This window comes from Oryx dammah, unplaced genomic scaffold (assembly GCF_014754425.2).
Source record: "Oryx dammah isolate SB20612 unplaced genomic scaffold, SCBI_Odam_1.1 HiC_scaffold_11, whole genome shotgun sequence".
Classification (NCBI taxonomy): domain Eukaryota; kingdom Metazoa; phylum Chordata; class Mammalia; order Artiodactyla; family Bovidae; genus Oryx; species Oryx dammah.
In genome coordinates this window covers 828,572-843,781 of record NW_024070195.1, presented here as the reverse complement: position 1 = coordinate 843,781, position 15,210 = coordinate 828,572, and the positions used below count along the sequence as shown (strand labels likewise).

The window sequence follows — 15,210 nt, the reverse complement described above, 5'->3', positions numbered from 1 at the left end:
AATCCCTGCGTCAGGAAGATCCCCTGGAGAAGGGATTGGCAACCCACTCCAGCAGTCTTGCCTGGAAAATTCCGTGGCCTAAGGAGCCTGGTAGGCTACAGTCCATGGGGTCCCAAAGAGTCAGACACGATTGAGCGACTTCACTTCAAATGGTAGTTTTTTTAAAAAAAGATGGTATTGGGAAAGAGAAGGAGGAAGAATACGTAACAGAGCCTTAGGTTGTGGCAAAGCCTGAGACCGTCCGTTTCTAGCTCTGCAGAGAAAGTCCTCCCGCCCCGGGTCCGGACACGCGGAGGGCAGTGTACTGTGTGTCCCTGTCCGCGCGCGCGTGGCCCGTCGCACGCTACATGTGGGTGAGCACGTGCTTCTGAAACCCCGGCTCCGTGCAGATGCGCCAGGAAGGCGTGTGAGCTTGCTCTTCTTTGTGAGTATGACATGTGAACAAAAATAAAGCTGAAACATGCTCGTGAGGAACAGCTGTCCTTTCGTGGACTAGAAGCGCTCCCACAGAGAGGGCCCGCGGAAACAACGACCTTAGAGCTGCACAGGAGATCTTTGGGAATCTTGACCTCACCAGATCCCCTCCCTTGCTGTGGATGCTGGCCGAGGCTTGGTCTTCATCCACCTGAAATCACAGGGCTTCCCGTCTCACAGCATCTCCAGTCTGCATGTCTAAAGCATGTCCAGGTGAGTGTTCCAAACGCTTAGCTCTGAGCCTGCCAAGTAAGTCTAGGCAAGGGTAAGAAAATAAACCAAATAAGTAAATAGCCAAACACCCTTTCTTGAGTCAATTAATTAATAGAAAATTCATGGAAAATGCCAGTTGTACACATGTTATCGTTCAACATAATCTACTGTAACTCTCTGTGTGTTGTGGGATGTTTTTTCGTATTTGCCTTTAGTCTATGGGCAAACCCAGCGTACTCACAAACTGATTATTTCTTCAACGATGAAATATGATCCCTGTGCTGTCAGAAAGTGATTTAAACACAGAACCTCCGGATGGTCGATCAGAAATAAAGCTTGTGATGCCGGTTTATGTCCCTGATACCCGACCTTTGTCCAGAATGCAACCACGATCAACGTTTGGCGTCCGTCTTCAACGACCCCTGTATGGCATGTGGTCCAGTGGCCAGTGTGACACTCTGCTCTTTCCCCCAAGCCCCCTGCGGCTGGTCGGGGGCACAGGACTGCCCTGTAATAGGGCTCTTCGCCCGCCAATAGAGCAAAGGTCTGAGATCAAGCATTGGAGTCAAACATTATACCCTGCAACATATTTCCCTTCTTTGCCAAAAAGTTTCATTAGTGAAAATAATTAAAATTATATAGTATGTTTTTGTTTGAGTATTGGTTTGTGGAAACGCAGAGGTCAGCTCTAAGCCAGAGTCTTCATTGCTATAAAAGTGAGAATGTAAAATCGAACTCCAGTGGGAAGCCAGTGTTGAAACGTGTGCGCTTGCCTCCTGAACTCACAGTGGGGCTGTGCCTGGGCCCTGAAGGGCGGGCGGCTGTGGGTGTTTACAGGGGAAACCGAGTCCAGAGGGCCTCGCAGCTGAGTAAGAGGAGGAGAGGCTGGCAGACCCTTTCTTAGCAGGAAATAAACCGAATCGTTACGTAGTTTTGGAGGTTTAGTCACCTGGGATTCGTCACTGGGGCCCATGGCTGCCTGGGTACAGCAAGGTGACTGGTGTGTAATACCAGGATGATGTTAACGGTTCATTAGGACATGAAACTTTTTCTGAATTGGAATGTGTTAAAATTACAACAAATACACCTAAAACTCAAAACAAATAAAAGGGAGGGGAGAGACAGAAGCGATTACTTCATAACAATTGACTTTATCAAGAATAGTCTAAAGAAGCACAAAGTCTTTGAGATCCCTGAAAATTGCCGAATTCCTTATTCTGGGTAATCTCTTCACTTCTGAGGTCTCACTTCTGACTGCATCATGATTTTCTTTAAAAAGGCCGGGGAGCCCTGGCTTCTGAAATGGACCTGGGAAGGCCCTAAGGCCGCGGGTTAGTTGGCCTGCACTCCCGAGTTCGCACGCTTCTGTGCTGCACTGGGCACCCCTGGCCAGCTGCTCCCAAGCAACTCGGTGCTGATGACTAAGTCTTTATCTCCTTTCCAGGTGGGAAGGAGAGAATGAAAACGAAGTGGGCAGATGTAAAGAAACCGGCAAAATTCACGTGACTGTGGATCTCAAGTACTACCGGCCCACTGAAGTGGTAAGACTCTCGGCCGTGTCTCCACTGGCCACTCCTGGGAGACCCTCCCTGGACGCCACGGCCAGGCTGCCCAGCCCCACACTGGGCGGTCTGTGACCCTAGCGCCTTGCCCAAACCAGAGCCTTGGGAGGCAAATCTGGGGTGCTGTTCTTGGCACAAGACGCACTGCTGTATAAAGGAGAGCAGAGGTGGCTCATACCTGGGGAAGGGCTGGCTTCAGAAATGGAGACTCGGGCCAGAGGCAGGCCCGTCGAGCTTAGGCCTGCTTGATGGCTGAGCCCTAGAGCCTGCCTTCCCAGGGCCCCATGACCTGCAGGGTCTGGAGGTCCCAGTGCACACGCACCTGCACACATTCACACATACACTCGTGCACTCTCACACACACTCATGCATACACATGCACACACACGCATGCATTCATGTGCACTCACACACACAGTCAAATGTACTGGGTCACATACACACACAGTTAGGTGTACTCACTCACAGGAACCGATGCACACAACCACATGTATTCACACTGTCACACACACACATATGCACTCACATACACACACGTACACACAGTCACACACACACACACCTGAGCCGTGTGAGCCTGTACACTTTTTGAGCCTCAGCTCAAGTGTGGTCCTGGGTGTGAAGCCTTTTCTGGCCCGTGGGCTGACCACCACTGAGCTTCCAACTTTTCCTCTTGGATCTACATTGCACGCTCTGCAAACCATATTATAACATGTGTGACATGTCATTTCTTTACATGTTTTTCTCCAAACTGTGAACTCTTTGAGGAAGACTCTTTTCCTATCTCAGACGACAACAGACGCAGCATGAGTGCCAGTTGGCGGGTGGGTGGGTGGAGGGTGCGTGGTCTCTGCGTGCGGGGGCTCCTGTCTGGAGAAACAGCCTGGAGGTGTCAGGGCACAGCGTCCCCCTTCCCTCACTGTGTAAGAATTCCTGGCTGGGTGTTGCCATTTAAACGTGGGCCACCTTCACGCTAGTGACGAAACTCAGTGTTTTAAAGGGACGGAACTGGGGTGATGGAAAGCAGCGTCTTGAGAGAGGTGTACAAATGTGGTGGTTCCTGAACGAAATGTGTGTTAGCTGTGAGCACGTTACCCTGGAACCTGTTCAACCTGTGTTTTGAACCAAATTCCTGTCTGCCGCGCCACCTTTAGAGGTCAGGAAAGCCCCGCCAAGGAGGGTTGAAAGTGAACGTGTCTCCGGTGATCACCCGTCAGACGGTCTTGTTTCAGACAAAGGAGAGGCGTCGCTTCGCGCCCCGTCCACAAGGGCGGGACAGCGAGGAGAGGAAGTGTGCAGGGCTGTCCGGCCGGGCGGGGCGGCCTCTGCCGGGCGGCGAACAATGGCGCGCTGTGCCGGCCGAGTGGGTGTGCCGGCAGAGGATGTGCGGCCGGGAGGGGGCCGCGCGGGGCTGACGCAGCAGGAGGCCCTGCCCTGGAGCCCACGCCCGCCGCCCACCCGGCCGAGACGCCGCAGGCTGTCGTATTTCTGGAACCTAAATGGGCAGCCTTGTGTCCCGGCTTGCGACGAGCGTTGTCATCTCAGAGTGGGAGTGGACGGGCCCCTGCGCCCCGTGACACCGTCACCCCGGGCCTTCTTTCCGAAGCCAGGAGGCCTCTACCGGCGGCTCGTCTGCCACCCTCCCCTGGGGCCGCTGGGGCGTGGTGGGGACATGGCACGAGGGAGCCGAAGCCCCCGTGGGCCGGCTTTCCGCCGAAGCTCTGCGTCCGTCCGTCCTTCTGTTCCCGCAGACGCCGTGGTGGCACCTGCTCTGCAGGTCTGTCCGCAGAGGGCGTCTGAGCCTGAGGGCGCCGCCTGGCTCCGTGGGCTCCTCTGGCCCGTCTGTCGCCCCTGGGCCCCCGTTACTGCTGCGGGAGCCTGTCCTCCCCGCCCCGCTCAGGGCTCCATGGGGCATGTGCAGTGAGGCTCAACTTTTCACCTCATTCCTCCCTCAGCACAGCAGCTTTCCCAGAACCGAGCGGTCTGACAGGCTGAGGCAGAGCTGCCCGGGGCGCTGTGTTCCTCCAGGTGAAAGGGGACCAGACCCAGAGCCGCCGGCGCGAGCTTGCACTTGGGTCTGGGCCCTGACCAGCAGCCGGGGGGTCACTGGGACGAGGCCCGAGAAGCGCTGGGTGGGGGGGCTGTGGAGCCCCCGGGGCCGGCGGCGGCCTGCCCTTGTCTGTGCTCAGGTCCATCTTCCGGGGCCATAGGCCCCTCCCTCCTCGGGTTCTAGAAAAGCTCCTTCCCCTGGCCATTTTTGTCCTGTGTCTTCAGCACCCAGCACACCTCAGAGCCAACCGCAGAACCAGATCATCTTAGGGTCCAGTGCGTCCAGAGAGACTGCCAGGGGGAGTGCCAGACAGGAAACCTGGGGCAGGCTGTAAGGACACGGCAGGCCCCAAAACACCAGCGTCTGCAAGCCAGACTAACGGGAGGCGCAGATTTGTGTCGTTTTGTGAATAAGATTCAGACCAAGGAAGGCTGTTTACCCAGCAGAGCCCGGCGCAAGGAGCCCACCCCCGGTCCTGTATGGAGCAGAACTCCCGGCGGGGGACCTTTCCCCTGTTGATCTCACCGCGGCGGGCTCCTTGGTCCCCCCCTGCTTCTCGTGGAAGTCCTGAAAGTGTGTGTCTGAGCTCAGGATGCTGGCGTCCACTTAGAGCTGAGCGGAGTCCTGTTCTGGGTCTCTCGGTGGACACCTCTGGGCTTCCCCTGAATGTTTAATTGTTTGACTCGGGTGGAGAACTTGATTCTGGAAACGGGGGTTCACATTTCCCAGCGCTGGTGACCGCCCTGTGAAGACTGGGCCCCCCTTCTCTGGGTGCACGCCACGCAGAGCCCTGGCGATGCGCGTCCGTGCCCTGGAGGAAGCAGGGTTGGGTTGAAGGCCAGGCAGCCTGAGCTCAGAAACTGTCCATCACAGACGGGCAACCTCGAACCCGTCACTCCTCGGTGCGTCTGTCTGCCTGTCTTTAAAAATGGGGTTAGCAGTCAAACTTCTTTCAAAGAATTGTTGTAGAAGTGATAGTCAGTTCCACGAACTGCTCATTAGAACAGTGGTGCACAGTAAAACACCCAGCCTTGATGCTGTCATTGTTAGTTACTCATTCTTTCAGCAAATATTTGCCAAACCCTGTATTAGACCCTAAGAATCGCGCATGGATGACACACACACCCTGTCGCCATGGGGAGTGTAGGTGGGAAGAGCAGGTCAGTTACTCAAGCCGACTGCCTGTTGAACGACAGCCTGACATCACTGGTGGATTGTGCGTATTAACTGCTGACAAGTCAGTGACGGGATACAGTCAAGGCTTCTAGCAAACGCTTTACTATGTGCTTTGATTTCTTTATTCTTATTTTGATTTTTATCCTTTCTGACCCTGTCTCTGAAAATTCAATAGCAATTCAGGGATATGGAATTATCATGTAAATATGAGAAAGTTAACATTGATTTATTACTTAATTTAAAATAATAAGAAAGACATTTTCATCTGAAAATTTTTAACTTGGGAAATTCACAAAGATTGGATTAAGAAGTATTCATCCCAACGTGGCAATTGTTAATTCACGCCAAATGGTCAATTCACTTAAAGAAAGAAAAGCTAAGATTTTCTTTTTTTCAGTGAAACAAACAAACCAAAAAATGCCTTTTTTTTTTTCTGCAGAGCACTTTAAGAAATATCATGGGAAATGCATTCACAGACCAAATTTGAAAGCACCTATTTTTCATGAAAAAATATATTTAAACTCTACTGATGATGGAGCTGAATTTCCTTCCCTGTCCTGTTTGTCTCTAACATGGACTTTTCTTGATGTGATATTTCCAACATCCTCCACTATGACTGGCTTTTGCTTTCTTTACCTAGATATATTATGTTTATTCCCATTCTTTATGGATATTAGAAAAAAGTCCCGAGTTAAAATCTAGATCTGGGAAAGCAGTAACTTCAAAGAAGGCAAAGCCAGTTAAAACAACACCTTCCTTCAGCAGAAACATGTGGCCTGTTTCTAATCAAATTACCACACGCTTGTCGAGTTGTCCCCTCTGCAAACTTTTCCTAATATTTTTCTGTAAATGATGTTAAGTTAAATGGCCCATAATTGCTTGTTCTATCTCGTAGCCCTGTTTAGAATAATGCAGGGTAACACTTTCCAGACCTCAGGAATCTGATCTGTCATCAGAGGACTTGTATAAATACCAGTTAGACCTTCGCCCAGCACCACCCGAGCCTCCGCAGGGGTCTTGCAAAGGCCCCTCTTCCCGTATCTGTGCTCCCGCCCCAGCAGGAAGCCGGACCCTGCCTTCCCCGTGGCTCCGTCTTCCTCAGCCCCCCTGGAGGCCCCCTATCGCTCAGTCCTGGTCCTCTGACCCCCAGGGCCCTCATCCCCCACCTCCGCCCTCCTGCCCTTTGTGGGACCGTGGAAGAGGAAGCTGGCCGGGCAGACGAAGGGCGAGCCCCCTCTCTGCCGGGGCCAGGAGAGGCGCGGCTGGGCTCCCGGCTCAGCGTCCGCCCTCTCCTAACCGGCAGGCACAGTGGCGTGGATGCTGCCAGCGGTGCGTCGCTTCAGACGGAGCTCCCTCTTTGTAATTACCCCCTGACCTTCTCACCACTCGTGTTTATAAGGAGTTTATGTCTCGCAACCACTGTTGATGTACTTAAGCCGCCCTCCCAGGCTCCGCCCGCTAAGCTTTGTGTCCCTCCTTAACCACGCTGCCCCTCTGCCCCTCTCCTTCCAGGACAGACTGACTGCAGTCTGTCTGCAGTCAAGTCTCAGCTGGACCACGGCCTGGCCTCCTCTGTGCAGGACCCCCGGGCAGGCAACACTCCTCCTAAAGCCTGAGCTCCTCCCTAGCTGCCCACCCCTCAGGAGTGTTTGTATCTAATGAAATTGTAGTTGTGTCCCGACTACGGTGCCCCCGACTTCCTCCTGTTGCTCCTTGAAGGGTTCACGATTATACCGGATCAGAACAGTGCCATTCAGCTTTAGGGGGAAGAAGGTACAGATTTTAGACGAACCCCTATTGGCACAACGAGTGGTGCAACCTGCATTAGGAGTGCTGGTCTGCGCGCTTCCTAACGCGGGTAAGCCAGAAGCGTTCCGCTCCTAAACCTGGAGTAAGAACGCCTAAACTAAGGAACAGGTCAGCACCCAGCCGCTGATAGGCTCTGCAGCTTTTAGGGTTTGTTACTTCGCCGACTAAGGTCCGCCTAGTCAAGGGTATGGTTTTTCCTGTGGTCATGTATGGATGTGAGAGTTGGACTGTGAAGAAGGCTGAGCGCCGAAGAATTGATGCTTTTGAACTGTGGTGTTGGAGAAGACTCTTGAGAGTCCCTTGGACTGCAGGGAGATCCAACCCGTCCATTTGAAGGAGATCAGCCCTGGGTGTGCTTTGGAAGGAATGATGCTAAAGCTGAAGCTTCTGTACTTTGGCCACCTGATGCGAAGAGTTGACTCATTGGAAAAGACTCTGATGCTGGGAGGGATTGGGGGCAGGAGGAGAAGGGGACGACCGAGGATGAGATGGCTGGATGGCATCACGGACTCGATGGACGTGAGTCTGAGTGAACTCCGGGAGTTGGTGGTGGACAGGGAGGCCTGGCGTGCTGCGACTCATGGGGTCGCAGCGAGTCGGACACGACTGAGCGACTGGACTGAACTGAGCTGATAGGGGTCCCTTAGTGCACTCACCACACCCACACCTTCAGCTTCTCGGAAGATGTGGCAGCACATATAGAGTGGGCTGTCTCTATCTGACTGGGGCCTTAGAGGTTTAATCCTGAAGCAACATTCACTGGATTCCTGCCATGGCAGCGAGTCCTCGCAGCCCATGAGAAATGCACGGGCGGATGAAGCAGGGTCCTCAGCCGTAGACGAGGGGACAGCGTGGAAGCTGTGGGCCGGTCCGGGGCAGGCCAGCGAGGCACTCGCTGGACCAGGAGATGGCGGCCGGACAGCGGCACGTGCCAGGACATTGCAAACAGAGATCGCGGGCCTAGGGCAGGTGGGACAGTGCCGCAAGACAGGCGGCACGTGAGGGCCTGCGGTGCAGGAGGGTGGCCGTCACCCCATCGGGATCCCCTGAGGACCCAGGCACTCCGTTGATGGGGCAGGTGCAGGGCACTGAGCTCTGGCACGATTTCGGAGCCTCAGGCTGGCGCTGCGCCTAGGGGCCTGCTGTGGAGGGGGGTTTGGGGCCTGCTGTGCACGAGGAGCATTGAGGGGCATTTAGGGGAGGGGGTCGTGAGCAGGAGTTGGTCCCCCGCAGGCAGGCACCTGTGGGTGCAGGAGGTCAGTCTTAGAAACCCAGCTGAGGAAGCATTTATGTCCAAGGTCCAGGAGGCCAGAATCTTCAGAGGGGTAAAGGGCTGACGCCAAAGAGCTGACATGAGCTGGCAGGCGGTGCCCACCCCCAGTCCAGGCAGACTGAATTTCAGGGGTGAGCAGAGACCTGCTTTCAAACGGATGTGCCCGCAAGGCGGGATGCAGAGTGTTTAGTTCCTGAGGATGAAAGGCTCATCTAAGTATAAGGTGCTTTGCACCGCGCGTTATCGCTTTTATTGCTGTCATCATGGTTAATTATCACTGTCAGCATCGTCGTGTACGCCCGTGGAACCATTAGTTATCAGAGGCCATCTCAAAGGCTTCTTTGAGCCATCGGCTCCTGAGGTTTCCTGTAGTGTGTGCCTGGTTCTGTTGCCCGACAGCTCTGGGCAGAAACAGTCACGCGTTCCTTCACTGCTGGCACTGCTTCTGAACCGATGGTCCTGGGGAAAGATACGGAGTTGAGTTTCTCCTCTGATTCTGCTCTTCTCTGTGCCAAGCCCTGGGGCCCAGCGTGTTCCAGGGCCACCCCTGGAACTGCAGCCTTGCCGGCCGGCTGGAGGTCAGCTACCACGAGAGACGCTGGGCGGTCGTCCACCACCTTCCCATCAACCGCCCCACCCGCTCCCGCAGAAACTAGTCTCTGCGCACATCCTCGAGCCCGACACCACTTCCCAGCCTGGAGTCTGCATGGGCTCCTGTGCTACTGCAGCAGATCAAACACTGCACACGTTTGCTCCCTTGTGGGTCCAGGCTCAGAAGCCTGAATGAGTTTCAGGAACTAAGATCTGCGTTGACAGAGCTGTGCTCCCCCCAGGCGCTTAAGGGTCTGGGTGTTCTACTGAAAGAAAATACTGGGTTGATCATGTTGAACTGTTGCTGGGTCACAGCGTTTTCTATTGTTTGGAAAACACATTGTTAACCACTTTGAGGAGAAAGAAGAAATGGAAGATCCTAGGTAGCTGCCAGCTGAAAGGTTAATAACGCACATCCTTGAAAACACCGTGAACACAGATGTGGGCCACTGTGGGCAAGGCCAGCCTGCGCGTGCAGTGTTTCTGAGGGACAGCAGGCGGAGGCCAAGAGCAGTGGGGCGATTGTGGCTTTAAAAAGAGGCCCAGAGGGTGGCCCGGAGCAGGGACCACTTCCTCCCACGTGGAGATGCTGGCGCCCGGGGCCCTCCCAGACCCCCCAGCGAGTACTCTGCCCGCGGGCAGCGCTCAGCCCTCCTCCCCGCACACCTCGCCCTCTTCTCCCTGCACTTGGATTCACTTCTGTCCTGTGCCTGCTGTCGTGAGCCTTCAGCCCCCGAGTCCCTCTCCCTCTGAGACCACCAGCCTCCCCTTTGACCAGTGACATCTGACCACTGGCCAGTCACTACGGGGTGGCCTCTTGCAGTGTCTTCCTCTCCGTGCCCAGTTTTGATGGCGGTTCCAGTCCGATGCATTGGACTGGGCTTTTCTCGGAAGCAGGTTCCCAAACACAGTTCATTGATGTCATGCTTCCCAGGTGAAGGGACGTGGCCTGACTGAAGATGGCTCTCTTGCGAAAAATGTTAGCTTGCAATGACAGAGTGAAGAAACCAGAATTCTAATGACTCACGGATCAGATGAACAGCGAGATGAGAAGAGAGAGAAGATGTGGATTAGAAAGAACAGTTATGATACCCTATGAGGTCCTTGTGGTGGTGTCACCCACCGAAGTGAGAGAGGAGCCGTTTTCACACGCCTGCTCATCTGTGGACGTGGCGTGCTTGTCCGTGGCCGTGGAGCCTGCCCTGGCTTGCCCAGGGGCATGTGCTTTCTGTGCTCGTGGCCGTGGAGCCGTCCTCAGGTCAGTGGCTGTGACTCACTCTCTTTGTGGATCAGCCCCTCCCAGCTGCCCTGCAGGTGAAGCGTTGGTGCCACTTTGGCCTCGTGTCCGTCCCCGCTGCTCAGGGAGGCCTTGGGAAGAGACGTAAGCAGACAGCCCGGGGTGGGCAGTGAGAGCCTGGCCCCATCACCACGCGGGCCTGGTCGCCCCCCGCCGACCCCGAGGGAGTAAGGACGGCTCCCACTGGAATCTGTCTATGAGACCAGGGCGCATCCCATCAGGACAGCAGGGGCCGAGGCCACGATTCTAATTGTGGATTTCTTTAATGTATTTATCAAAAGGCCGTCACTTTCATGTCTGGCTAAACATGAAGCAAAGCTGCTGCCTGTCCACTGAGAGTATCCACTGCGGTCACCTGGCTTCCCATCCAGCCATCTCACATCCAAGCCTGGGTCCTAAGAAGCCTCATGCTCACAGCATTATTGCTCCGGAATAAACACAAGAAGCTTCATGCTCACAGTTTTATTGCTCTGGAATAAACACAGGTCCTGGGCTTCCCAGGTGGCTCCGTGGTGAAGAATCCACCTGCCAGTGCGGAAGATGCAGGAGGCTTGGGTTCGATCCCTGGGTCGGGAGGATCCCCTGGAGGAGGAAATGGCAAACCACCCCAGTGTTCTTGCCTGGAGAATCCCATGGACAGAGGAGTCTGGCTGGCTACAGTCCCTGGGGTCACAAAGAGTCGGACGCAACTGAGCGTACACACAGGCCCTGTGGTGGTGGCTTTCAGCAGAAACGCCTTTGCACACCTGCTCAGGTTGGTGTCAGTCTTCTGACTCAGTTGCTCCTCTCCTCAGTTAAGTAATATTTAGGTGATTCTGCCCCCAACCTCTGCTGAAATCCAAACAGAACCACCCACTGCCTACTGGAAACACTCTCCTTTCCTTGTCTGCATTTTTCATGATATTGCTCTTTTTTTTTATAAAGTAATTCAACTCTTTTCTGTCTTTCTTCTTCATCTTTATAATCTTTCGAGGCAGCTGGACTTTATTTTTGATCCTCTTACACTTGGTGGTCTGTGTCACAGAGCCTACAGTGATGGTCTGTTTTAAACCTGAGTTGACTGTCAGTCATTATTTCTGCTGCAACATCTGTCTGTGTGGCATTTTTGTGCCCTATCCCTCACGTGGATAGCAGGTTAGGTTGTGGGTTTTGCAGGTATTGTTCACGTAAACCACCGGCAGAGGTTTTAGTTTGTTCATAGAAAGTAAACAACACAGGGAACCCCACGGGGCTCAGATGCGCCGAGGTTGAGAGAGAAGGCTGCTGTTGAAATGGCACCTTGGGCTCCGTCGTCATCTTCCCCTGACTCAGCGCCTGTTCCCCGTCCTAATTGAGGGATGATTGTCCTAAACTGCACAAAAGTACCGGGAGGTGAAATTAACGTGCGAGAAGCGTGTTGCGATCTAACCATCAAAGACGCAGCGTTAGTGTAAATTGCCGTGATTATCCTCCCGGGAACTCCTCAGACCGCCTCCGGAGCCCCGGGCCTGTGCCTGTCAGCGCCCCAGCCTCCCCCTCGGGGGTGCCGGCCTCAGTCCTGGGGTCCGTTCCTGGGAGTCGGGGAGAATCAGAATCAGTCAGGGCCTGGAAGTTGGGAAGAGGCCTGGTCACAGCACGGCCCCCCGGTGTCCCTCTTTCTCCCTCTTCCTCTGGCGGGTGCCTGGAAACTTCCTCCCAGAAGCTGTTTCCGGTGACAGTGGGGCCCAGCCCTGCCCATGCAAAGCCGTTGTCCCAGTGACGTGCCTAAAACACAAGTCAGAAACCCTGAGCTGCGCCTCCGCACACGGGCAGGGCTGTTTCTCTGTGGAGTGGGCACTTCCGAGTGGGCGGGAGAAAGAGCCTCGGTGCCAGCGGGCCCCCGTGAAGACCAGGTGAGGGCCCCCGGGAGGCCTGCGTGTCCCTGGGCACCTTCACCCCCGCCCAGGGCACCCCGAGGCCCGGAGGTCTCTGGGAGCGGACACGGGTGGGCCTGTGAGGTCACTGTCGGCTCCGCCCAAGTCTTGACCTCGAAACCCGCTGACTGGCTCCCTTTCCTCGTCACCAGGAGCGTGGTTAGAGAGACGTGCTTCTGGTGGCGCGTGGGGATGCACTTTTAATTCCCCCTCTTCCCAACCAATAATAACATTGAAATTTTGGGTAAACAACATTTGAGAGGCACTGAAACTTGAGAGTCACTTAACTGCGAAAGCACTACTCTCTCATCCACAAACCGCCGCTGTGAGTGTTTCCATGCCCATTGATGGCGAGAGACTTTGGAAAGTTGTGAGCCAGGAAGTTGTGAGAGATCCCAACTGCCTCTCGCCCTGAGACGCGTCCGAGTGGTCTCCTCTAAGGTATGACATCCTGGGCATTTAGAGACAGTGGACCGCAGAGTCCCGCCATACGTGACACGAAGAGCGGGTTCTCTTTGAATCAGAACATATTTTGCTGCAAATAAAGTGATTCGTCATTCCCATCATTAGTAAGCAAACTAATTCACTTTGAGGAGCTTATGTAAGCTTATAGCAAGGAAGAGACATTTACAGAGTATTGAAGGAAGACACTCATTTATAAGGAAACTTATTAATTGCTTATAATTAATATTTACATGTAATTTTAGAATGAGAAGACTTCTGAGCCAGTGTCCTTGGGTTTGATGACATAATCTTAAAAAAATAGAATGTAGTAAATTACTCTATTTTTAATTTTGTCGTCATGAAGAACCTGTGAGAAAATGGCATATTGTTCATGTCTCCTAAATTTCAGCATTTCTCCTTAAATTGCACGGACCTGTCTTTAGGTTTGGAAATGGTCCTCTGTGCGGTGGGGGACGCTGCAGCCAGGGGCTGTTGGAGCAGGAGGCTTCATGCAAAGGAAATCTCATGAAGGTTTTTCCCTGAAGAAATATCCCTCTTCATGCACTCCTAGGGATTGTATAGTCTCTGCCACAGTTGTTCAATACAAAGTGTTTCGAACTAAATGCTAGCTTCCCAAGGAGAGACTTTGAATAGATGAGCAAACTAGGTAAACTGGTGATCCAGTGTTTGTGAAAGAGTGCACATCTGAGGGCCTCCCTGTGGAAGAGGATGCAGAAGCGTCCGCCCTGGTGGGGTGGGGGCGGCTCCATCAGCAGAGGACAGTGCTGAAGCTGCGTCGTCTGGACCGGGGGCCTGAGAGGCAGGCAGATGACGGGGTCGCCCTGACGTGCCCCTGTCCCAGTCCTGGGACCTGTGGCTCCTTAAAGGCTAGGTTCTTCCTGGGCCTCGTCCCTGGAGCGTGACTCGGGGTCTGCTGGTGCCGATGCTTACTTCTTTAACGTGCTCGTAGGTGCTGCTGGCCCGGGGACCACATTCAGAGCTGCTGGCTGGGAACCCGTGGTGCAGAGGCTCTGGCTGGCCGTCGTCTGTGTTTAGGGGCATCTTATGAGCAGCCAGCCCCAGGTTTTCTGTTTCGTTCCTAGTTCAGTCTCTGACTGACAGGGTGACCAGCCCGCCTGGTTTCTGCAGAACTGAGGGGTTCTGGGGCTTCCCAGTTGCGGCTAGTGGTAAAGAACCCACCTGCCAGTGCAGGAGATGTCAGAGAAGCAACTGTGATCCCTGGGTCAGGAGGATCCCCTGGAGAGGCCACGGCAACCCCCTCCAGTGTTCCTGCCTGGAGAGTCCCATGGACAGAGGAGCCTGGCGGACTACAGTCCACTGGGTCACACAGAGGCAGACACAACTGAGCGAGTAACCAGCGACTAAGTAGGAATCTACAAGCCCCGCAGACGTGTTTCGTTTGAACAGTTGTATGTTTTAATGTAAAAACTGGCTATGGCCACAGTAAACGACCTTCAGGCTTTTTCTGCGTTTATGTAAGGCCCGTGGACAGTTGTTCACTCGCTGGGCTGTGGGCAGATGAGACATCCCGTCCCGCCAACATTTGCTGATACTGTTTCCACTGGTCTCCATCAACTGCACTTGACCCCCACAGCCCCCCGGGATACACGTGCATGCCGACACACAGGTGCACACACACAGGACTGGCGTGTCAGCAGGAAAACACAGAAGGTAGTAAGAGGGACCTATTTCAAACAAGCATATGAGAAGTAGCAGAACCAGGCACCACCGTTTACCAGCCGTGTGACCCTGGCTGGGCCGTGGGCCTCTTTGTGCCTCCGTCCCTCTGAACTGCAGACCAGGACGCCGCCCCTCAGTGTTGTCGCTCAGGGCAACAGTGGCAGGTGGTAGGTACCAGAAAATGTCACTCTCTAGGTAATTGATTTCACTGTGTATTTTGGAATCTTCTAACGAGTCTAAAATTGAGATCAGGTGACTACTTATGATCCTAAAAACATTAAGTCTCAGTCACTAAAATCTTAACAAATCCTGAAATTGATTTTTTGGCATTGAAAGTTTAGCTTTAGTATGTAAAGCGCCATGTCCTGGTTTAACGGGCAGTGTCTTCCTTTCTCGGGGATAGGCAAAGTCACGATGCCCTCACACTCAGGGGCCCCTTGTGTGTGTGCGGCACTCGGTCCTGTCCAGCTCTGCGACCCCATGGACCATGGCCCACTCCGCTGTCCTTGGGATTCTCCAGGCAAGAATTCTGGAGCGAGTTGCCAAGCCCTCCTCCAGGCGCTCTTCCCAACCGGGGGATGGAACCCGTGTTGCGTCTCCACACTGGCAGGCGGGCTCTTCACTGCTAGCGTCCCAGAGGCCCCCTCGATGAATGAGACAGAGCACCGCTGCCGTTCTGCGTTTGCAGCCTCAGGAGGGGCCGCACGCTCACGTGTTTCCGTGACCCC

General features: G+C 54.2%; 1 protein-coding gene across 1 annotated transcript in view; it reads left to right on the top strand.

Moving 5' to 3' along the window:
• Nucleotides 1-15,210, top strand: part of GMDS (GDP-mannose 4,6-dehydratase) — a 412,847-nt gene that overhangs the window by 359,807 nt on the left and 37,830 nt on the right. The window contains exon 9 of the mRNA XM_040249271.1: nt 2,132-2,228. Within this exon, the coding sequence (XP_040105205.1) occupies nt 2,132-2,228 (97 nt within the window). The remainder of the gene's footprint in view (nt 1-2,131; nt 2,229-15,210) is intronic.